The sequence below is a fragment of the Oncorhynchus mykiss genome, chromosome 9 (assembly GCF_013265735.2).
Source record: "Oncorhynchus mykiss isolate Arlee chromosome 9, USDA_OmykA_1.1, whole genome shotgun sequence".
In the NCBI taxonomy this organism is placed as follows: Eukaryota; Metazoa; Chordata; class Actinopteri; order Salmoniformes; family Salmonidae; genus Oncorhynchus; species Oncorhynchus mykiss.
In genome coordinates this window covers 44,904,271-44,929,632 of record NC_048573.1, presented here as the reverse complement: position 1 = coordinate 44,929,632, position 25,362 = coordinate 44,904,271, and the positions used below count along the sequence as shown (strand labels likewise).

Sequence of the window (25,362 nt, the reverse complement as noted above, 5' to 3'; positions counted from 1 at the left end):
ATGCTTTGTGGATATAGGCCCAGAACTTCTCTACCTCAGCATGTGGAGGAAGCGGAACCAGGTCTGGGCAACACAGTCGTTGTCCATCTCTACTGGAATCAGGTTGGCATCCTCATCAGGGACTTTAAACGGGGGGAACGAGGGGCCATGGGTGAACCGTAACAGCCTGGGTGAAAAGTCAACACACAGACAAGACGCACATGCAGACACACATACACACACAATTTAGTATGCCCATTTCCTCCTCTCTGTCATGATGTTTTAAATTGATAGTGGTACTTCCTGCAAAATGAAATAGCAGATACTGTTTCTCTGCTCTCACAGTTCTTTTTGAACCAACTGAAAACTTCAGAGGTTAGCTACAGTGGTGTGAAGTACTTAAGTAAAAATACTTTAAAGTACTACTTAAGTAGTTTTTTGGGATATCTGTACTTTACTATTTATATTTCAAACTCTTACTTCAGTACATTTCTAAAGACAATTATGTACTTTTTACATGCATTTATCCTGACACGCAAAAGTACTCTTCACATTTTTTATTTTTAACAGTAAAGGAAAATGGTCCAATTCACGCACTTATGAAGAGAACCTCCCTGGTCATCCCTACTACCGCTGATCTCGTGGACTCACTAAGCACAAATGCGTGTTGGAATGTGCCCCTGTCTGTCCATAAAAAATATATATAATTTCCTTTTGGTTTGCTTAATATAAGCAATTTCAAATTATTCATACTTTTGATGCTAAGTATATTTTTGTAACTACATTTCCCTTTGATACTTAAGTATATTTAAAACCAAATACTTAGACTTTTACTCAAGTAGTATTTTACCAGGGGACTCAATTTTACTTGAGTCATTGTCTATTGAGGTATCTTTACTTTTACTCAAGTATGACAATTGGGTACTTTTTCCACCACTGGTTAGCTACATTACAGGGAAAGTACAATGCCAGACAGTAATCCAATAGTCAAATTGACTCACTAGATATGCAAATCAAGGGACAAGATGTCTAGATAGTAGCTTTTAGAACAACTACTAAGTCAACACCAGAGCACCCACACAATAAGCCAGGAGAGTGGAATTGGAAAACTGCTAAAATAATACCACCAAAGAGGGCGACTAAAATTAAATTGAATTAAGTCGCCCTATGGGTCGTTTCATGAAACCGTCCCTTTTGGGTAGTGTAACGTTTTGGCAAGTGTAAAAATATAATACAGAACCAGTCTAAAGCTTGGACACACCTACTCATTCAAGAGTTTCTTTATCTTTACTATTTTCTACATCAAAACTATTTAATAAAACATATGGAATGATGTAATAACCAAAAAAAGTGTAAAACAAATTCAAATGATTCTTCAAAGTAGCCACCCTTTGACTTGATGACAGCTTTGCACTCCTGGCATACTCTTGGCTGCTTTTCCTTCATTCTGCAGTCGAACACATCCCAAACCATCTCAATTGGGTTGAGGTCAGGTGATTGTGGAGGCCAGGTCATCTGATGCAGCACTCCATCACTCTCCTTCTTGGTCAAATAGCCCTTACACAGCCTGGAGGTGTGTTGGGCCACTGTCCCGTTGAAAAACAACTGATAGTCCCACTAAGCACAAACCAGACGTGATGGTGTATCGCTGCAGAATGCTGCAGTAGCCATGCTGGCTAAGTGTGCCTTGAATTCTAAATAAATCACTGACAGTGTCACCAGCAACGCACCCCCACACCATTACACCCCCATGCTTCACGGTGGGAATGACACATGCGGAGATCATCAGTTCACTTACTCTGCGTCTCACAAAGACACGGTGGTTGGAACCAAAAATCTCAAATTTGGACTCATCAGACCAAAGGACAGATTTCCACCGGTCTAATGTCCATTGCTCGTGTTTCTTGGCCCAAGAAAGTCTCTTCTTATTGGTGTCCTTTAGTAGTGGTTTCTTTGCAGCAATTCAACCATGAAGGCCTGATTCACACAGTCTCCTCTGAACAGTCTCCTTATTTCACTGTAGAGCCTCTAGTCCTGCTCACTATACCTTATCCAACCTATTAGTTCCACCACCCACACATGCAATGACATCTCCTGGTTTCAATGATGTTTCTAGAGACAATATCTCTCTCTTCATCACTCAATACCTAGGTTTACCTCCACTGTATTCACATCCTACCTTACCTTTGTCTGTACATTATACCTTGATGCTATTTTATCGCCCCCAGAAACCTCCTTTTACTCTCTGTTCCAGACGTTCTAGACGACCAATTCTCATTGCTTTTAGCCGCACCCTTATTCTACTCCTCCTATGTTCCTCTGGCGATGTAGAGGTGAATCCGGGCCCTGCAGTGCCTAGCTCCACTCCTATTCCCCAGGCGCTCTCTTTTGATGACTTCTGTAACCGTAATAGCCTTGGTTTCATGCATATTAACATTAGAAGCATCCTCCCTAAGTTTGTTCTATTCACTGCTTTAGCACACTCTGCCAACCCAGATGTTCTAGCTGTGTCTGAATCCTGGCTTAGGAAGACCACCAAAAATTCAGACATTTTAATTCCAAACTACAACATTTTCAGACAAGATAGAACTGCCAAAGGGGGCGGTGTTGCAATCTACTGCAAAGATAGCCTGCAGAGTTCTGTCCTACTATCCAGGTCTGTACCCAAACAATTTGAACTTCTACTTTTAAAAATCCACCTCTCTAAAAACAAGTCTCTCACCGTTGCCGCCTGCTATAGACCACCCTCTGCCCCCAGCTGTGCTCTGGACACCATATGTGAACTGATTGCCTCCCATCTATCTTCAGAGCTCGTGCTGCTAGGCGACCTAAACTGGAACATGCTTAACACCCCAGCCATCCTACAATCTAAACTTGATGCCCTCAATCTCACACAAATTATCAATGAACCTACCAGGTACCTCCCCAAAGCCTTAAACACGGGCACCCTCATAGATATCATCCTAACCAACTTCCCCTCTAAATACACCTCTGCTGTCTTCAACCAAGATCTCAGCGATCACTGCCTCATTGCCTGCATCCGTAATGGGTCAGCGGTCAAACGACCTCCTCTCATCACTGTAAAACGCTCCCTGAAACACTTCAGCGAGCAGGCCTTTCTAATCGACCTGGCCGGGGTATCCTGGAAGGATATTGACCTCATCCCGTCAGTAGAGGATGCCTGGATATTTTTTTTAAATGCCTTCCTAACCATCTTAAATAAACATGCCCCATTCAAGAAATTTAGAACCAGGAACAGATATAGCCCTTGGTTCTCCCCAGACCTGACTGCCCTTAACCAACACAAAAACATCCTATGGCGTTCTGCATTAGCATCGAACAGCCCCCGTGATATGCAGCTGTTCAGGGAAGCTAGAAACCATTATACACAGGCAGTTAGAAAAGCCAAGGCTAGCTTTTTCAAGCAGAAATTTGCTTCTTGCAACACTAACTCAAAAAAGTTCTGGGACACTGTAAAGTCCATGGAGAATAAGAACACCTCCTCCCAGCTGCCCACTGCACTGAAGATAGGAAACACTGTCACCACTGATAACTGAAAATTTCAATAAGCATTTTTCTACTGCTGGCCATGCTTTCCACCTGGCTACTACTACCCCTGTCAACAGCACTGCACCCCCAACAGCAACTCGCCCAAGCCTTCCCCATTTCTCCTTCTCCCAAATCCATTCAGCTGATGTTCTGAAAGAGCTGCAAAATCTGGACCCCTACAAATCAGCCAGGCTAGACAATCTGGATCCTTTCTTTCTAAAATTATCTGCCGAAATTGTTGCCACCCCTATTACTAGCCTGTTCAACCTCTCTTTCGTGTCGTCTGAGATTCCCAAAGATTGGAAAGCAGCTGCGGTCATCCCCCTCTTCAAAGGGGGGGACACTCTTGACCCAAACTGCTACAGACCTATATCTATCCTACCATGCCTTTCTAAGGTCTTCGAAAGCCAAGTCAACAAACAGATTACCGACCATTTTGAATCTCACCATACCTTCTCTGCTATGCAATCTGGTTTCAGAGCTGGTCATGGGTGCACCTCAGCCACGCTCAAGGTCCTAAACGATATCTTAACCGCCATCGATAAGAAACATTACTGTGCAGCCGTATTCATTGATCTGGCCAAGGCTTTCGACTCTGTCAATCACCACATCCTCATCGATAGCCTTGGTTTCTCAAATGATTGCCTCGCCTGGTTCACCAACTACTTCTCTGATAGAGTTCAGTGTGTCAAATCGGAGGGTCTGTTGTCCGGACCTCTGGCAGTCTCTATGGGGGTGCCACAGGGTTCAATTCTTGGACCGACTCTCTTCTCTGTATACATCAATGAGGTCGCTCTTGCTGCTGGTGAGTCTCTGATCCACCTCTACGCAGACGACACCATTCTGTATACTTCCGGCCCTTCTTTGGACACTGTGTTAACAACCCTCCAGGCAAGCTTCAATGCCATACAACTCTCCTTCCGTGGCCTCCAATTGCTCTTAAATACAAGTAAAACTAAATGCATGCTCTTCAACCGATCGCTACCTGCACCTATCCGCCTGTCCAACATCACTACTCTGGACGGCTCTGACTTGGACAACTACAAATACTTAGGTGTCTGGTTAGACTGTAAACTCTCCTTCCAGACCCATATCAAACATCTCCAATCCAAAGTTAAATCTAGAATTGGCTTCCTATTTCGCAACAAAGCATCCTTCACTCATGCTGCCAAACATACCCTTGTAAAACTGACCATCCTACCAATCCTCGACTTTGGCGATGTAATTTACAAAATAGCCTCCAATACCCTACTCAATAAATTGGATGCAGTCTATCACAGTGCAATCTGTTTTGTCACCAAAGCCCCATATACTACCCACCATTGCGACCTGTACACTCTCGTTGGCTGGCCCTCGCTTCATACTCGTCGCCAAACCCACTGGCTCCATGTCATCTACAAGACCCTGCTAGGTAAAGTCCCCCCTTATCTCAGCTCGCTGGTCACCATAGCATCTCCCACCTGTAGCACACGCTCCAGCAGGTATATCTCTCTAGTCACCCCCAAAACCAATTCTTTCTTTGGCCGCCTCTCTTTCCAGTTCTCTGCTGCCAATGACTGGAACGAACTACAAAAATCTCTGAAACTGGAAACACTTATCTCCCTCACTAGCTTTAAGCACCAACTGTCAGAGCAGCTCACAGATTACTGCACCTGTACATAGCCCACCTATAATTTAGCCCTATCAACTACCTCTTTCCCAACTGTATTTAATTCATTTTGCTCCTTTGCACCCCATTATTTTTATTTCTACTTTGCACATTCTTCCATTGCAAAACTACCATCCCAGTGTTTTACTTGCTATATTGTATTTACCTTGCCACCAAGGCCTTTTTTGCCTTTACCTCCCTTCTCACCTCATTTGCTCACATTGTATATAGACTTGTTTATACTTTATTATTGACTGTATGTTTGTTTTACTCCATGTGTAACTCTGTGTTGTTGTATCTGTCGAACTGCTTTGCTTTATCTTGGCCAGGTCGCAATTGTAAATGAGAACTTGTTCTCAACTTGCCTACCTGGTTAAATAAAGGTAAAATAAATAAATAAAATAAACAGTTGAAATGTGTCTGTTACTTGAACTATGTGAAGCATTTATTTGGGCTGCAATCTGAAGTGCAATTAACTCTAATGAACTTATCCTCTGCAGCAGAGGTAACTCTGGGTCTTCCTTTCTTGTGGCGGTCCTCATGAGAGCCAGTTTCATCATGGCGCTTGATGGTTTTTGCAACTGCACTTGAAGAAACTTTCAAAGGATTGACTGACTATGTCTTAAAGTAATGACGGACTGTCGTTCCTCTCTGCTTATTTGAGCTGTTTTTGCCATAATATGGGCTAGGTCGTTTACCAAATAGGGCTATCTTCTATATACCACCCCTACCAGGCTCCCGAGTGGCGCAGCGGTCTAAGGCACTGCTTCTCAGTGCTAGAGGCGTGACTACAGACACTGGTTCGATTTCAGACTGTATCACAACCGGCCGTGATAGGAGTTCCATAGAGCTGCGTACAATTGGCCCAGCATCGTCCGGGTTTGCCCCGGGGTAGGCCGTCATTGTAACTAAGAACTTGTTCTTAACTGACTAGCCTAGTTAAAACAACACAACTGATTGGCTCAAACGCATTAAGGAAAGACATTCCACAAATTCACTTTTAACAAGGCACACCTGTTAATTGAAATGCAGTCCAAGTGACTATCTCATGAAGCTGCTTGAGAGAAAGGCAAGAGTGTACAAAGCTGTCATCAAGTTAAAAGGTGGCCACTTTGAAGACATTCAAATCTATTTTGATTTGTTTAACACTTTTTTGGTTACTACATGATTCCATATGTGTTGTTTCATAGTTTTGATGTCTTCACTATTATTCTACATCTACAATGTAGAAAATAGTAAAAATAAAAATCCTTGAATGAGTAGGTGTGTTCAAACTTTTGACTGGTACTGTATATACATACATATTTTTACATTCTGTTGTGAAGAGCACATGCTCAACTTGTTTTTCAATCTCAAATTAAAAAAAAAAAAAAATTATAAGTGAATTTAAAAAAAGATACAACCTGCAATATCTAACTTTTTGGGCGACCCAACCAAATTCACATAGAAATGTGACATAGATCTGTCATTCTCATTGAAAACAAGTCTAAGAAGTGGTAGATCTGTTCTTGTGTGCCATTTCTATGCTTCCCATTCTGAAGTTTCATTTTAGCCGTCTTTTACTTTCGCTTCTGTACACCAGCTTCAAACAGCTGAAAATACAATATTATTGGATATTGAAAAGATGTTACACTGTAGTTTAAATGGTAAAAGTATTATCTACACTATACTTGCTTGTTTTGTCACAAACTGAAACTAGGCAAACTATTAGAATTGTAGCAACCAGGAAATGGTGAAGCAATTTCTGTATAATGCATCTTTAAGCACCAAATAAAGTAACAGGATTGAAAATAATCTTAAATCAACCATAAATCCCCTTGTGACAGGGGGAATGGAAGCTTGTTGAGTGCAACATGGAGGGGAAATTCCCCCCCAAAACTTCACAAAAATGTTAAAACATTTCTAGCCTGCCTATACGCTGAGTGTACAAAACATTAAGGACACCTGCTCTTTCCATGACAGACTGACAAGGTGAATCCAGGTGAAAGCTATGATCCCTTACAGTTGTCACTTATTAAATCCACTCCAATCAGTGTAGATCAAGGGGAGGAGACAGGTTAAAGAAGGATTTTTAGGCCTTTAGACAATTGAGACACAGATTGTGTACATGTGCCTTTCAGGGGGTGTCTTTGAACAGGGTATGTTAGCAGGTGCACCGGTTTGTGTCAAGAACTGCAACATTGCTGGGTTTTTCACACTCAACGGTTTCCCCCGTGTATCAAGAATGGTCCACCACCCAAGGGACATCCAGCCAACTTGACACAACTGAAGGAAGCATTGGAGTCCACATGGGCTACCATTCCTGTGGAACACTCGACATGCCCTGACGGATTGAGGCTGTTCTGAGGGCAAAAGGGTGGGTGCAACTCAATATTAGGAAGGTGTCCCTAATGTTTTGTACACAGGGTTGACGTGTTATGCTGGACCCATTCAGTTTTCAACTACCTGAACATTTTCTAAAAAAGCAGAACCAGGTCACCTGCTTTTACACTATGATTTGACTATTAAAATGTTGAATGTTTATCTTGAATGGAATGTTTTTACCATATTAAAACGAGAGTTCAGTTCACGTAACAGGGTTGACCTTAAAAAGAAGGGACAAGCTTTTTTGACTTCAGAAATTATCTTCAGAAATGACTGTCAAAGAGACAAAATTACTACGGCTTTACACTGACGGTGAAAACTCGAAATGTTGGGGTTAAGTGGGTTAAAATCCTTCTAAAAGTCAGAGGGACATGTCAAAAAGCTGAATCTTGGCACTTTAGCAAGTCTTTATTGCAGATGTATTGAATTTTCCGTGTGGTCTAAATTAAAAAGGCCCTTCTTTTAATTTAACAGGCTTTTAAAATTCTATATTGGTGCACAATTTCTACTTACAATATCAAAACGAATCATTTCGTCGAACGACACCTATACTATAGTGCTCACCGAACAAAACGGTCTTTGTCTTTAATCCAAACTAATTGAACAGAATGGTACTCAAGTTTTGTATTTTTTGAGTGTCTAAATAAATACCAACAAAGGAACACAACACATAAGCTCTTCTTCAGAAAGTGGGAATGAAAAGAATCCCCACGTTCCATGCGCCCCCCCCAAAGTGGGTGGGTCAGTCACCTGCTAGCGTTGGTTTTCCTTAGCAATGCTGGCGCAACCGGGCCCTTCGGTTTGTGAACCTCAACCCTCTAAGCTTGGGTGCCAGTCTGTTTCTCCCCTCCAGCCAACTCCTTAAGGAATTGTCATGCCAAACATTGCAATGACAGCAATGGAGTTTGCAAGAGCACAAACAGATCTAAGAGCAGGTTACATCACTCTCCCAATCAGGATAAGTCAGTCACCTGGAGGTGAGGGCGCAGGCCACCCTGCTCCACTGCTCCACCACGGGTGGGTGGTGCCTCCAGTTGGCCAGCATCTCCTGAGCAGTCTTCCAGTAGGGCGGCGTGGGGAAGCAGCGGGCGCACGCCAGCAGCCACACCTCAAAAAGCACCGCCATCAGCTTCTCCGCCAGCTTCTCTGCCACACCCACTAGGCATGGGGGCAAAAGTGGGAGAGGGTCAAAGGTTAACAGGATGCTGAGAGTCATTTATGTTTAAATACTCAAAATGAAAATCAAGGCCATCTATTTCTAGTTACTCAAATAAATCAAATGAATACTAGAAGTATTGCTTCTGTCAATTGGCTTACCCAAAACTGGGCTCGAACCAGGGACCCTCTGAACACATCAATAACTTATATTAGTCCTGTTTCACACATGTATAAGTGTGTATTATACGCATGTGTGAAATGGAAATGTATTGTTTGTTTATCCCACCTCCCCCTGAGACACCCTTGAAGTGTGGATCATGGCCAGGATCAGCCATTATCAAATGTGACACTGGAATAATTAGGGTTAAGTGCCTGGCACATTTGTATGTGTGTTGGAGCATCAGCGTGCGTAGCGTGTAGAGCCCTGAGTGTGCATAGAGACAGAGCAAAAATAAGAATAAAATACATGAACTGGGCTGTCTGCACCACACTCTGTAGCTCCATGCGATCGAGGGCGGTTTTGCCATAACAAGCAGTGATTGAGAGATTTTGACTGGCTCTATGGTACAGCTGTATAACTTTTGGAGGATTTGAGAGCCCATGCCAAACCTTTTCATCCTCCGGGGGGCGCTGACATGCCTTCTTCACGACTGTACGCATGTGGGCCATTTAAGTTCTTAGTGATTTGGACACGGAGGAATTTGAAGCTCTCGACCCGCTCCACTGCAGCCCCGTCGATGTGAATGGGGGCGTGCTCACCCCCGGTTTCCTGTAGTCCACAATAAGCTCCTTGGTCTTACTGACGTTGAATTGCAGAGCTACTTCTAGGTCTCAGAGAGTGACGTCACCAATTGAACAATACTAGCGCAGGTAATTACAGCGCTTTCAGAAAGTATTCATACCCATTGACTTATTCCACATTTTGTTGTTACAGCCTGAATTCAAAATAGGTTAAAAACAGATTGTTTCTCACCCATCTACACAGAATACTCCATAATAACAAAGTGAACATTTTTTGCAAATGTATTGAAAATGAAATACAAAAATCTCATTTAAATAAGTATTCACACCCGAGTCAGTACATGTTAGAATCCCCTTTGGCAGCGATTACAGCCGAGTCTTTTTGGGTTAAGTCTCTAAGAGATTTGCACACCTGGATTGTACAATATTTGCCCATTATTATTTTTTAAATTCTTTAAAGGGCTGTCAAATTGGATGTTGATCTTTGCTAGTCAACCCTTTTTAAGTCGCCATAGAATTTCAAGCTGATTTAAGTCAAAACTGTAACTCAGCCACTCAGGAACATTCACTGTCTTCTTGGTTAGCAACTGCAGTGTAGATTTGCCGTTGTGTTTTAGGTTATTGTATTGCTGAAAGGTGAATTAATCTTTGAGTTTCTGGTGGAAAGCAGACTGAACCAGGTTTTCCTCTAGGACTTTGCCCGTGCTTAGCTCCATTTCATTTATTTTTTATCCTGAAAAACTCCCCAGTCCTTAACGAATAAAAGCATACCCATAACATGATGCAGCCACCACTATGCTTGAAAATTAGAAACGTGGTACTCAGTAATGTGTTGTATTGGATTTGCCACAAACATAACACTTTGTATTCAAGACAACAAACAATTGCAGTATTACTTTAGTGCCTTGTTGCAAACCGGGTGCATGTTTTAGAATATTTTCATTCTGTTCTATATCTTTTCACTCTGTCAATTGGTTTAGTAATGTAGAGTAACCACAATGTTGTTGATCCATCCTCAGTTTTCTCCTATCACAGCCATTAAACTGTGTAACTGTTTTAAAGGCACCATTGGCCTCGTGGTGAAATCCCTGAGCGGTTTTCTGCCTTTCTGGCAACTGAGTTAGGAAGGACGTCTATCTTTTTAGTGACTGGGTGTATTGATCACCATCCAAAGCTTAATTCATAACTTCCCCGTGATCAAAGGGATATCTGTCTGCTTTTTAATTTTTAATTTACCCATCTACCAATAGGTGCCCTTCTTTGCGAGGCATTGGAAAAACTCCCTGGTCTTTGTGGTTGAATCTGTGTTTGAAATTCACTGCTTGACTGAAGTACCTTACAGATAATTTTATGTGTGGGATACAGAGATGAGGTAGTCATGTTAACCACTATTATTGCACAAAGAGTGAGTCCATGCAACTTATTGTGTGTGACTTGTTCAGCATTTTTTTACTCCTGAACTTATTTAGGCTTGCCATAACAAAGGGGTTGAATACCTATCGACTCAAGACATTTCAGCTTTTCATTTTTAATTAATTTGTAAAAATGTATAATTCCACTGACATTATGGGTATTGTGTGTAGGCAAGTGAACATAAAAATCTAAATGTTATCCATTTTAAAATTCAGGCTGTAACACAAGATGTGGAATAAGTCAAGGGGTGTGAATACTTTCTGATGGCTCTGTAGCTAGCCATTTCAAATCGGATACACTTAATCAATTCGCTCAACAGATGCAGTCAGCGGTTAAACTGAAAAGTAGTGTAATGTGGGACTTTCAGTACACAGATAAATCATGTTATGCAGTGGAACAGATGTCTAATTCTAGAGTCAGTCAAACCCCTGCTATACTACGCCTTTACTGGGGCCATGTTTAGACCATCTATTCCAAAGTTCTAAAAGTGATAAGATGTGAACAATCTGATAAAAGTACCAAACGTAAGAAAACAAACAGAAACAGGGAGGGACTACCTGGACTTGTCCTACAAGAAAAATTCATTTTCTGTTACAAAATGTTTTAAAACATTGTGTGCCCTAATGAACATGACCCTGGGAAACCCAGTGAGTTGTGGTGTGGTGAGGAGACGGGGCTGACCTCCAATGGTGGGCGGGGCCAGCAGCGTGTCGTTGATCCGGAGCAGGAAGAGCAGCAGTACCTCCCAGGTCTCTCTCACCATGGAGACGGACTCCCTGGCCAGCTTCTGTACTGCCGTCAGCACCTGCTGGCACAGCCGGATGTGGCTCAGACTGTACTGCTCCGGCCTGAGGGAGAGGGAAGAAAGGGTGTGTGGGGGTATGAGAAGGGGGATGTGGTAGAAGAAAAAAAGAGGAGAGTGTTTGAGGGAGTGAGTGTGTACGCGTTTCATGTGTGAGTGTCAGGGTTTCAGTTAACCGGTAATAGCCGGCTTTTGGATGTAATTTTTTTTTTTAAAATTTTTTTTTTAAATCTGTTAAAAAAGCTGATAAATAAAATTGGTACTGGCCCATTGTCACCCAAAAAACATTCCATGGCGAAATAATGCTTTTTATGCTATTCATTTGTTGAAAAACATTTAACCGGTCATGCTTATCTATGGGGTTAATTTGAATAATTTTGTGGAAATAAATGTATATATAATATATACACAATGCATTTAGCGGAAAATCTGTCAGACAGGCCCTTTATAAGCCCAATCATTGCACAACAATTCTAAATGTAATCTTATGTTAAAAATAGTTTTTTGGCCACGATTAAAAATAGCTAATATTTGTATTTCTCAACTGGTAATTGAAGTGCACTTCCCATTTGCCAGTCAAATGCATAGGCAAGGAAAGAACAGGCTTCATCAGTGCGTCACACCACTTTGCAATGAGATGGAGGCAGTATGCATTTTGAAAACATATAGCTACTTAATTATTTGAAACCTGAACGTTTTATTACATATATTTTTCCTAGGCTTCAAAGTAGCTCAGGAAAAATTCTACCATATCCGGACGCAATTGTTTTAGACTTCCAGATGCCATTGAAACCAGTAGCCTATTTCTCTCATGTTCTATTGGTTATTAACTTTCATTCATTGTCCGATACAAAATAGATGATTGTTCAGTTGCGACTGTAGAGGCCCAGCCAGGCATTTACTATACAAAAGTATGTGGACACCACTTCAAATGAGTGGATTTGGATATTTCAGCCACACCCGTTGCTGACAGATGTTTAAAATTGAGCACACCGCCATGCAATCTCCATAGACAAACATTGACAGTAGAATGGCCTTATTGAAGAGCTCAGTGACTTTCAACGTGGCACCGTCATTGGATCCAACAAGTCAGATCATCAAATTTCTGCCCTGCTTGAGCTGCTCCGGGCAAACTGTAAGTGCTGTTATTGTGAAGTGGAAACGTCTTGGAGCAACAACGGCTCAACCATGAAGTGGAAGGCCACACAAGCGCACAGAACAGACAGAACAGGGCTGCCGCGTGCTAAAGCGGTCCTTGTTTGCAACACTCACTACCGAGTTCCAAACTAGCTTTGGAAGCAATGTCAGCACAATAATTGTTAATTGGGAGCTTCATGAAATGGGTTTCCATGGCCGAGCAGCCGCACACAAGCCTAAGATAACCATACGCAATGCCAAGTGTCAGCTGGAGTGGTGTAAAGCTCGCCACCATTGGCCTCTGGAGCAGTGGAAATGCGTTCTCTGGAGTGATGTCTGGCAGTCCGACAGACGAATCTCAGTTTAGCAGATGCCAGGAGAACACTACCTGCCCAAATGCATAGTGCCAACTGTAAAGTTTGGTGGAGGAGGAATAATGGTCTGGAGATGTTTTCATGGTTCAGGCTCCTTAGTTCCAGTGAAGGGACATTTTAATGATATTCATGACAATTACATTTTAGACAATTCTGTGCTTCCAACTTTGTGGCAACAATTTGGGGAATGACCTTTCCTGTTTCAGCATGACAATGCCCCTGTGCACAAAGAGAGATCCATACAGAAATGGTTTGTCGAGATCGGTGTGGAAGAACTTGACAGGCCTGCACAGAGCCCTGACCTCAACCCCATCAAACACCTTTGAAGTTAATTGAAAAACCGACTGCGAGCCAGGCCTAATTGCCCAACATCAGTGCCCGACCTCACTAATGCAGCTTAAGCAAGTCCCCGCAGCAATGTTCCAACATATAACAGAAAGCCTTCCCAGAAGCGTGGGTGCTGTTATAGAAGCAAAGGGGGGGACCAACTCCATATTAACGCCCATCACTTTGGAATGAGATGTTTGACGAGCAGGTGTCCACATACTTTTGGTTATGTAGTGTAGTTTGGAAAGCAAATGGCTATTGCTGTAAAGAGAAGACAATGAAAAGACTCATCTGTCTTTAAATTAACAAAATTCTCAACTTAATTGAGCGAACAACAGAAAACCTATAGCCTGTCCTATTGGCATCAGCGGAGAGCATCGGCCATATCCCAGGTGAGTGCACACTGTGCATATTCACTCTTTAACAATGTTGGGTCAGTTCTACTTAAGTTTGTTTTTGGACAATCATTTCCTCCTCCGGTTTAGATGGACATCATATTCTATTTGTGTCTCCCTTTCTCGTAGGCCTATAAAATGTACAATTTATTTTTTATTGATTGTATGTCAGTGTTGGCAGAGTAGGCTACCCTGTAATTTGTCATATTAAAAAAGATTCTGCTAATATCTCCAGTCATATAAAGTGTGGTAGAATTGCATGAAAATGTGTTTTTCCAGTACAAAGAAAGCAGAAACGTATCTGATACAGCCGAGGCCTCTACACGACACGCGCTCAGCCATCTTTTTTTGCGACCAGTGATTAAGTTATATTATTCGCCTAAATGATGATCCAATCGAGTCATCACATTATGAATAGTATGCTATTTTACATAAATCGCGATGATGCATGTAATGCTTTATTATAAAGGTGCCTTTTTAATGGTGAAAATGTGCTTCCCCAAAGACATAGTTGCTTTTCGTTACTCGTCTTGTTGGCTGAGGAAAATTAAATGTGGACAGGTTATCTAACATCTTCAAAGTGTACGGTAAGGACACAAGTCATTATATCCTCTACTTGCATGTTCTGTTAAGATTAATTACCATCATCGAAATGTGATTTCAGTCATTCTGAGCACCGTGGGTGGACGCCCTAATCAGATTACGCACCCAATGCATATGGGTCCGGTACATTTCTCAAACGTCCGGTAAATTAAAATGCTGCCGGTCAAATGACCGGAGATACATTTTCATAACGGAAACCCTTATGTGTGTGTGTTTTGTGTGCATGCTCAGCTCAACTGTGGCTGTACCTGGGTAAGAAGACGTTGTAGAGGTGTTTGAGGATGGTCTGGACGTACAGGTTGGGCTCCTTCACCACCGGCTGTGGAATGGAGTCCCGGGGCATCACCAGGGCCATCATCCAGTCTGTGTATACGTCCACACACAGCTTCACCGTGTCCCCCTCCAGGGGAAGAGTTAGGCCATAGCACAGTACCTCCATGGTCCACTTCACCTGGAACCACAGTCAAAGAGACAGTTCTGCCCGATTCACACTATAGCTCCAAAACGAGCCAAACCCAAGTGTACTGGGCTGGCCTGGTAACGTATCCACCATAGTTGTGCTTACTGTGCTGCAATGGACAGCGTAAAGAAAACATTTGAGCCAGCAGAGTACGGTTCAGATCAGCCCAAGTGTGAATCAGGTATTATAGGCTACCCTTCACGCTAGTGAGCCAACCCAAACCGTACTGTGATGGCTCACATATTTTATTTTCAGTGTCCAATGCAAAACGGTTTCAGGAAGTGTATCCCGGGCCAGCACAGTACAGCTCGGCTCAGCTCTGTAGTGTGAAATGGTCATGAGGCATCTACTACCCTCTGATCCACTTGACACTGCTAATGTGACAAATTGGGGTCGAATAACTGTTTCTGCATCCAACAATGCTACCTATGCTTGGCAAGACAACAACAAGTTGGCTAAGGCAGAAACAGACAGACGTCACCCAGGCTAGCCTCATGCAGAAAGGCCCCATTAACTCTACCCCACATCAATGACAATGCTCTCTGTCCATCCCTCACCTCTTTGTCCGTCTTGAGGATGTTCTCGGTGGCCATGGGGATGGCGGCCGTCCCCAGGGGTTTGACCACTGCGTTGGCCACCTCCAACCCCACGCCTCCAGGATACGTGTGAAGGACACTGAGGTGGCCCTGGTCACTCTGCACCATTAGGTGCAGCGAGCGCCAGTCTGAGTACATTGTGTAGCGGCTCCACTCTACTGTTTCCACCTGCACAATCAATGAGCATAAATATAGCTCATTAGCTAGGTTCCCAGTAATATGGTGAAGATGTTGCATGACTGTCATTTTGCCTTTGTGTGAGGAGAAGGAATTGGTAGGTGCAAGGCAGTACAAGACCTTACACTATTCATAATTTGACTCCAGCCATAACTAGCAAGCTAAAAGGTAGACAGTGAAAAGTGGACGTCAATACCCGTTAGAGATAAATAACTACCTGTATCATGGAGAAAATACATGCATTAACCTTAACGTTACTAGCTAACGTTACCTACACAGTTAAGACCCAGCCAACTAAATATTAGCATACGCGTAGATAGCTAGGTAACGTTATGGTTCATACTTGAAACGTTATGGAAACACAGCATGCTAGCTAGCTAGCTAACTGGTTAACCTGAGCTAACCCCACCGTAGCAACTCAAACCAGGAAGCATCTGCAACGCTAGCTAGCTAACCTCTCTATTCCGCTCATCAATAATAATAATACTAACCGCTAACGGCTAGCTGATAGCACTGCCATTTACCTAGCTAACCAATTCGTTGTGACGGTAACCAAATAATCAAATCTTACCAGCTTATTCATGTTTACCAGCTAACGAATTCCCGTAAAGGGTAAGCTAATTTAGCATTTACTGAAAGAGCACCAGTTACCTACTGTTAATGCTAGCTAACGTTAGCGGTAGCAAGCTAGCTAAGTTACGTATTGCTCGATCAATTGAAGCAAGCTACGGGAATTTTGCATTTACCTGCTCCAAGGAAAATGGTTTTCATAACAAGGTGACTTGTCTTCACAACACCAGCTATCCCAATTTAGGCATTCTCCAACAATGTCAAGGCTAGAGGACTACGGTGCTGCTTCGGCTACACTGAATCAAGTAATGCAAAATCCTCAGCTGACTGCTGTCATTGGCAACCGGAGGAAGACGATGTTGAATGAGCGCCCCATGTGGGGAAGTCGAAAACAGGTTGTCCACATGGACAACGAGTGGCTTCATTCCTTGTGAACTTTCCCTGCGCTGAGAACAATGTGGTCTAAGCAACTTCCAAGTTAAATGGCTGTCATCCAAGATAGGTGCAGATGACGGCACACACACATAATGGTAGATGCCCACCCCACAAATAATAGTGTGTTTAGGAACTTCACAGGTGAATAAAATATATAGGCCTAAACTACACTGGACAAAAATATAAATGCAACATAAAAGGGTTGGTCCCATGTTTCATGAGCTGAAATAGTCAATTTACCTGGTAAGCTGACTGCAGGAATGTCCACCAGTGAATTGGATGTTAATGTTAAAAAATTAACAAATAATTAAAGAGCAACAATAAAATAACAGTAACAAGGCTATATACAGGGGGTACCGGTAATTGAGATAATATTTACATGTAGGTAGAGGTAAAGGGATAACAAACAGAGAGTAGCAACAGCGTAAAAATGGGTAGCCATTTGATTAGCTGTTCAGGAGTCTTATGGCTTGGGGGTAGAAGCTGTTAAGAAGACTTTTGGACCTGGACTTGGCGCTCCGGTACCACTTGCAGTGCGGTAGCAGAGAGAACAGTCTATGACTAGGGTGGCTGGAGTCTTTGACCATTTTTAGGGCCTTCATCTGACACTGCCTGGTATAGAGGTCCTGGATGGCAGGAAGCTTGGCCCCAGGGATTTACTGGGCCAAACGCACTATCCTCTGTAGTGCCTTGCGGTCAGAGGCCGAGCAGTTGCCGTACCAGGCAGTGATGCAACCAGTGCTCTCGATGGTGCAGCTGTATAACTTTTTGAGGATCTGAGGACCCATGCCAAATCTTTTTAGTTTCCTGAGGGGGAATAGGCTTTGTCGTGCCCTCTTCACGACTGTCTTGGTGTGTTTGGACCATTCTAGTTCATTGGTGATGTGGACACCAAGGAACTTGAAGCTCTCAACCTGCTCCATTACAGCCCCATCGATGAGAATGGAGGCGTGCTCAGCCCTGCTTTTCCTGTAGTCCTCGATCATCTCACCCATTGAGCCTGTTTGGATGCTCTGGATCGATTTGTACGACAGTGTGTCCCAGTTCCCGCCAATATCCAGCAACTTTGCACAGCCTTTGAAGAGGAGTGGGACAACATTCTACAGGTCAAAATCATCAGCCTGATCAACTCTATGCAAAGAAGTTGTCTTGCGCTGCATGAGGGAAATGGTGGTCACACCAGATACTGCTGATTTTCTGATCCACGCCCCCCTACTTTTTTTTTAAGGTATCTGTGACCAACAGATGCATATCTGTATTCCCAGTCATGTGAATTCCATAGATTAGGGCCTCATGAATTTATTTCAGTTGAGTGATTTCCTTATCTGAAATGTAACTCAGTAAAATCTGTGAAACTGTTGCATGTTTTGTATATATTTTTGTTCAGTGCAGTTGGAACTGCATGCAGAACAAACTCGCTCTTTGTAAAGATAACAACACATCTACAGAGTGTCGAGACCACACCGAGACAGAGTAACTACTCAGGTGAGTAGAGTGATGGGGGGATATGGAATATTTTATTTGGCAAATCTTCCAATATACTGTTGAACATAATATAATCTACGGGCATATCAAAGTTCCAGAGTGGGATCTCTGCTAGTTTTAAGGTTATGGCCTATTTTATACAGAGAAATTGGCATAGAATCACAATCACCAATCAGAGCTCTGCTTTTACTTGTATCATTGCACATCTTACAAATCACCAGCAGAGGGCGACGATTTTGGATCCAATTACACATTCACTGTTGATAATGCTTGGAAATTGGATCATAACTCTAAAAGTAGCAGAGATCCCAGTGGAACTTTGATGTACCTTAGAGTATATTATGTTCAACAATCTATTGAAAAACGACCTAAATTAAAACATTTATATTTTGAATATTCATGTTTCCATTTTTCAATATTCATAAATGAATGTCAATTCTTTGGGGAGAAATCAAAATACTACTCATATTACCAGAGCAAGCAGTAAAGCTTCATGTGACACCAATGTTTGCTTTGTAGCACCTACAAATGAAACACTATGGAGTGTTAAAGGAGGCCTGGGTAAGGTCAAAATGTAATAAATATGCTAACTTTGCTCAATTATTTATCAGTAATGCTATCAGATACAAATGTCAAATATCAATGTCAACAATCCTACCTCCGAAGGACTATTCTATAGATTACATTTCGTAGATTACATTTTCTTTTTTGTCTGGGTTTCGTGAGGAATCATTTAAATGGCTCTAGAAATCATGATACATGTGGTTTTCAAAGTGAATTATACCAGAGATACTGTATATAAATGACGAGATATAATAATAACAATGGGAGTCATTTTCCCAAAGGCTGGGAGGCACGTGGTCTGCTTATCGCTGTATTCCAATGTGGACAGATTTTGATGGGAGTGGACCCTCTCGCTTCACCTCTTTCTCCCTGATTACACTGACTCATGACATGACTCTTATTAAAGCTGACTCATTCCTGAAGTAATTTCATGGATTCTATTTTATTGTGTTTCAGAAATGGAGCCCCCCAGTAGTCTTCTGTCTGTAGATCAGTTCCTTTGTCTGGATGTGTTCAATGAGCCAGTCTCCACTGCATGTGGACACAACTTTTGTATGGTCTGTATCAGCAGATACTGGGATACCACTGACCTGTGTCAATGTCCACTGTGTAAGCAGGCATTCTACAGAATACCAGAGCTAAAACTCATTACAGCATTCAGAGATCTTTTAGATCATTTTAAGAAGATGAGAGATAGAGATCAGTCCCCTACCGAGCCCGGAGAAGTGGTCTGTGAAGTCTGCACAGTGAGGAAGCTTAAGGCCCTAAAGTCTTGCCTGCAATGTCTCACCTCTTACTTTGAGACTCACCTGCAGCCTCATGAGATAGCCCCTGTCCTGAAAAGACACATATCTGATACACCCTGTGGAGAAACTGGGAGACCGGATGTGTAAGAAGCACAACATATTTGTGGAGCTGTTCTGTGAGACAAACCAGATGTGTGTGTGTCAGTTCTGCACTGTGACGGACCACAGGACTCACCACCATGTCCCTCTACTATAGGAACAGTGCCGAGATAGGAAGGCACAAGCGCAGCAGATGATCCAGGATTGACTGCAGAAAGTGTAGGAGATCCAACACTCAGAAAAGAACAGCAAGAAAGACGCAGAGAGAAAGCTAGCAGACAGTGTGCAGGTCTTCACTGCTCTGCTGTGGCCCATTGAGAGAATCCAGAGTGAATTCATTAAAATGGTTGAGGAGAAGCAGAAAGCATTAGAGGCAGTCTGAAGGGATCATCAAAGAGCTGGAGATGGAAATCACTGACAAACTGAGGAGGCACACTGAGCTGCAGCAGCTCACAGACACTGAGTACCTCCTCCACGTCCTCCCGAGTTCCCCATCCCTCTGTACCCTTCCACACACGAGGACTGGTCTGAGATCAGGATTCACGGAAGTCTGAATGAGAGGAGAGTGAGGCAGGGTCTTTCTCTGCTGGAGGAGACTCTTCATAAAGATATAGAGAAGTTGAGAAGTTGTGTGATGATCCTGAGCTGAAGTGGATTCAGCAGTGGTCAGTGGATGTGGCTCTGAACCCTGACACAGCAAATTATTATCTCATCCTGTCTGAGGACAGAAAACAAGTGAGAAATGGAAACACACAGAAGGAATTCCCTGACAACCCAAAGATAATTAAATGTTAACTGTCTGTCCTGGGAAAAGATGGCTTACTTTCTCCTCGGGGAGATACTACTATGAGGTGCAGGTGAAGGGGAAAGTGTATGGAGGTTAGGAGTGGCCAAAATCAACCTGCTTTTTTTTTTTGTTTTACTGATCCCTGAGTGTGTGATGCTGGACTGTGAGATTGAGTGATGGCAGTGCTTTCCACAAGCACAAGAAAAAGTAGCCAGACAGGCTCCCCCGGGCTTGGGTGGTGTGATTATTTTTTTTGGTCTCTGGTACATTGTAATGCTAGATTGTATTTTCAACCAGCAACTATTAGGAAATAACACTTATCAAATATGTTCACACTTTTACAGTGTTAGTTTCAAGAGCTGTTGTACAGTTTGATATAAAACACAACATAATTGTCACTGCACTGGGCCTTTAAAGAAGCTGGTGTTAATCATGGGCTTTGCTACACAGAAAGCAGCAGTTGACTGCTCCATTGTTAACACTTTGATTAAATCTCTAGACCTAGATCAATGTCTTTGAAAATACCATGTAAGTATCATTATCTTACATAACAATTCAACCTGTTTTATTTTATCATATTTTGGACCAGAGTGAGGCTTTCACTCCACGAGCCTACCTATTGTCCCTGCAGTGAGGATGATTCACCATCTTCATTGAATGTTTTCATAATTTATCTACAGATAATGGCTAAAAAGCCTAACAGTATGTAAATTAGGGAATCGAATTAACAGCTCCCTTACCGATGCGATTCGGAAGGCTACTGACAAGTCACACATTTTAATGTCACTGAGAGGCAGTCCTAATGGACTTCATATCAAAAATACAAACAAGCTCTTTAGTTTAATTATCCCGATGTGAAACTATGGACATATAACTACGTTGTATGATTTATGAATGTCAAAGATATGAGATTTGACTTTATTTAGTCAGTTCGACACCTTTTATAACATAATCAAGCTTGCTCTTCGTAAATTAAAACACAGTAAATAGTACAGTATATGAAAACCTCCAGGGTCCAATGTAAACTTTTTTTCTCACTGGTCCGGTCGGGCAAGTTGGACAAAAATCTACTGGTCCGAACCAAATTTTACTGGCCCAGACATGGTGTAGTTCTTAAATGCATTGGGTTTACACAGGGCCTATTGGTTGGCATGCTTTCTCTCTATGTTCAGCTATTAATAGGCTACATTTGGTTATTATGATATGTATTAAAAAGCTGTGTAATATAATTAATTTAGCAATGTAAGTCATTACTCTATTGTATTAATAGCATTGTATTAATTGCATTAATTTTTTGTTTCTGAAGTATGTCATTTTGAGAATATTGTAAAATAGTATGCTGCGCATTTAAGACAAACTTTCCAAAAGAGATATGACATGGCTACATTAGGCTAGCCAAGAAAAATAGCATAGCCATGGAAAGTAGAGGTCCTGAGGGTGCAGTTCCTTGGACAAAAAAATAGTGGACTAGACCTTTATTATGAAAGTAGAGAAAAATACTCCTCAACAACCGTAGCACACAACACAAATACCCAGTTACCGAGAGCCGGGACAGACAGCAGACTGTCAACCCAGCAGTGTTTCCCTGTCATTGCTCACTTTGTGACTGACAGGCGCCTGTCCTATCAATAGATTGCTAGAAGATGCATATCGTTCATTCTAGCGGGAGAGGAATTTTTTCTGACTACCGAATTGAAAATGTAGCCTAGATAAACAAAATTAAAAAGGTACCCGGCTGAAAATGACTCTGCAGTCGGCTGGATGGGGATACGTGTGAGGCCAACACTTCTGGGGCTTCGTCAAGAAAAGGGTGACTGTGGTGAAGGTGAGGGTGTTTGTGGATTATGAGAAGGGTATGGTCTCCTTTTCTCCTTTCTCTTACTGTAATTCCCACCCAATTTCCGGGCTACCCAAGAGGAAAAGCCTGCAAATAAGAGGCAGGAGAGGGGGGTCCTGGCAAGATTAGGGCCAAGGGAAAACAGGGCGGACAGGACATTGGATTCAGGTAAATCGAGAAGGGGAGGGTTATGCCTCTTCATCAACAGCAAATGGTGTGCTAACTAGCACAGCGTAAGTCTCTATCCATTGTTCACCTATCTTGGAATACATGATGGCCAAATGCCGACCCTTCTATCTCCCGAGAGAGTTTTCAGCTGTTATCATAATTACTGTTTATATTCTATCTCAGGAGAAGAAAAACAACAATCTGGCCATTAACAAATTGTACGAGGCTATAATCAAGCAGGAAACCATGCACCTGGAGGCTGCTTTTCTTGTTGCCGGTGATTTTAATTCCGAGTCGTTAAGACACGTAATGCCCAACTTCCATCAACACGTCTCCTCACGCCACTAGGGGCGATAAAGTCCTAAATCACATGGTGCTAGAGGGTGTTGCGGACAGCCCAGTACATCACTGGGGCCGAGCTCCCTGCCATCCTATTTCAGGCGGTGTGAAAGGAAGGCCCGGAAAATTGTTAAAGACTCCACCCACCCTAGCTAACAAAATGGCACTGCCTATGCAGACTTACTCGCACTGACACACACACACATAATACGCACACACATTCATACTGACTCTACACACACTCATGCATTCACACACTCACATACAATCATCATATATGCTGCTGTTACTCTGTTTATCATATATCCTGATGCCTAGTCACCTTACCCCTACCACTCAAGTATCCCTGGACATTGTAAATATGCTATTGGCACTGACCCTGTTACTAATCCTGTAAATACCGTGCCTTCAGAAAGTATTCATACCCCTTGACCTACTCCACATTTTGTTACGTTACAGCCTGAATTCAAAATGGATAACATGTATTTTTTCTTTCTCACCCATTTACACACGATACCCTATAATGACAAAGTGAAAACATATTTTTAGAAATTTTTGCAAATGTATTGAAAAGGAAATACAGAAACATGTCATTTACATAAGTATTCACACCCCTGAGTCAATACTTTGTAGAAGCACCTTTGGTGGTGATTACAGCTTTGAGTCGTCTTGGGTATGTCTGTATCAGCTTTGCACATCAGGATCTGGGGATTTTCGACAATTCTTCCCTGCAGATTTTCTCAAGCTCTGTTAAGTTAGATGGGGAGCGCCGGTATACAGTAATCTTCAAGTCTTTACATGGGATTCCAGTCTGGTCTTTGGCTGGGCCACTCAAGGACTTTCACATTCTTGTTCTAAAGCCATTCCAGCATTGCTTTGGCTGTATGCTTGGGGTCGTTGTCCTGTTGAAACACAAATCTTCACCCCCAGTCTTAGGTCGCTTGCACTCTGAAGCAGGTTCTCATCAAGGATGTGCCTGTATTTGGCTCCATTCAATGTTCCCTCAATTCTTATCAGTCTCCCAGTCCCTGCCAAAAAGCATCCCCATAGCATGATGCTGCCACCACTATGCTTTACAGTAGGGATGGTGTTAGACAGGTGATGAGCTGTGCCTGGTTTTCTCCAGACATACAGTGCCTTGCGAAAGTATTCGGCCCCCTTGAACTTTGTGACCTTTTGCCACATTTCAGGCTTCAAACATAAAGATATAAAACTGTATTTTTTTGTGAAGAATCAACAACAAGTGGGACACAATCATGAAGTGGAACGACATTTATTGGATATTTCAAACTTTTTTAACAAATCAAAAACTGAAAAATTGGGCGTGCAAAATTATTCAGCCCCCTTAAGTTAATACTTTGTAGCGCCACCTTTTGCTGCAATTACAGCTGTAAGTCGCTTGGGGTATGTCTCTATCAGTTTTGCACATCGAGAGACTGAAATTTTTTCCCATTCCTCCTTGCAAAACAGCTCGAGCTCAGTGAGGTTGGATGGAGAGCATTTGTGAACAGCAGTTTTCAGTTCTTTCCACAGATTCCCGATTGGATTCAGGTCTGGACTTTGACTTGGCCATTCTGACACCTGGATATGTTTATTTTTGAACCATTCCATTGTAGATTTTGCTTTATGTTTTGGATCATTGTCTTGTTGGAAGACAAATCTCCGTCCCAGTCTCAGGTCTTTTGCAGACTCCATCAGGTTTTCTTCCAGAATGGTCCTGTATTTGGCTCCATCCATCTTCCCATCAATTTTAACCATCTTCCCTGTCACAGCTGAAGAAAAGCAGGCCCATCCATGATGCTGCCACCACCATGTTTGAAGTGGGGATGGTGTGTTCAGCTGTGTTGCTTTTACGCCAAACATAACGTTTTGCATTGTTGCCAAAAAGTTCAATTTTGGTTTCATCTGACCAGAGCACCTTCTTCCACATGTTTGGTGTGTCTCCCAGGTGGCTTGTGGCAAACTTTAAACAACACTTTTTATGGATATCTTTAAGAAATGGCTTTCTTCTTGCCACTCTTCCATAAAGGCCAGATTTGTGCAATATACGACTGATTGTTGTCCTATGGACAGAGTCTCCCACCTCAGCTGTAGATCTCTGCAGTTCATACAGAGTGATCATGGGCCTCTTGGCTGCATCTCTGATCAGTCTTCTCCTTGTATGAGCTGAAAGTTTAGAGGGACGGCCAGGTCTTGGTAGATTTGGAGTGGTCTGATACTCCTTCCATTTCAATATTATCGCTTGCACAGTGCTCCTTGGGATGTTTAAAGCTTGGGAAATCGTTTTGTATCCAAATCCGGCTTTAAACTTCTTCACAACAGTATCTCGGACCTGCCTGGTGTGTTCCTTGTTCTTCACGATGCTCTCTGCGCTTTTAACGGACCTCTGAGACTATCACAGTGCAGGTGCATTTATACGGAGACTTGATTACACACAGGTGGATTGTATTTATCATCATTAGTCATTTAGGTCAACATTGGATCATTCAGAGATCCTCACTGAACTTCTGGAGAGAGTTTGCTGCACTGAAAGTAAAGGGGCTGAATAATTTTGCACGCCCAATATTTCAGTTTTTGATTTGTTAAAAAAGTTTGAAATATCCAATAAA

At 42.5% G+C, this 25,362-nt stretch overlaps 1 protein-coding gene across 5 annotated transcripts in view; it reads right to left on the bottom strand.

Annotated features, from left to right (window-relative positions):
* Positions 1-16,669, bottom strand: part of LOC110532181 (ral GTPase-activating protein subunit beta) — a 46,159-nt gene extending 29,490 nt beyond the window's left edge. For 3 of the 5 annotated variants that reach the window (XM_021615853.2, XM_021615854.2, XM_036988118.1), the window contains exons 1-6: positions 16,470-16,667; positions 15,508-15,714; positions 14,739-14,941; positions 11,534-11,700; positions 8,512-8,698; positions 35-166 (exon numbers count right to left, since the gene is read on the bottom strand). In XM_021615853.2, coding sequence (XP_021471528.2) covers positions 35-166; positions 8,512-8,698; positions 11,534-11,700; positions 14,739-14,941; positions 15,508-15,684 — 866 coding nt within the window. In that variant the 5' untranslated portion in view covers positions 15,685-15,714; positions 16,470-16,667. Of the gene's footprint in view, positions 1-34; positions 167-8,511; positions 8,699-11,533; positions 11,701-14,738; positions 14,942-15,507; positions 15,715-16,469 lie in introns of all 5 variants that reach the window. The other 2 variants (XM_036988117.1, XM_021615859.2) reach the window with 2 other exon arrangements.
* Between the last annotated feature and the right edge of the window lie 8,693 nt (positions 16,670-25,362).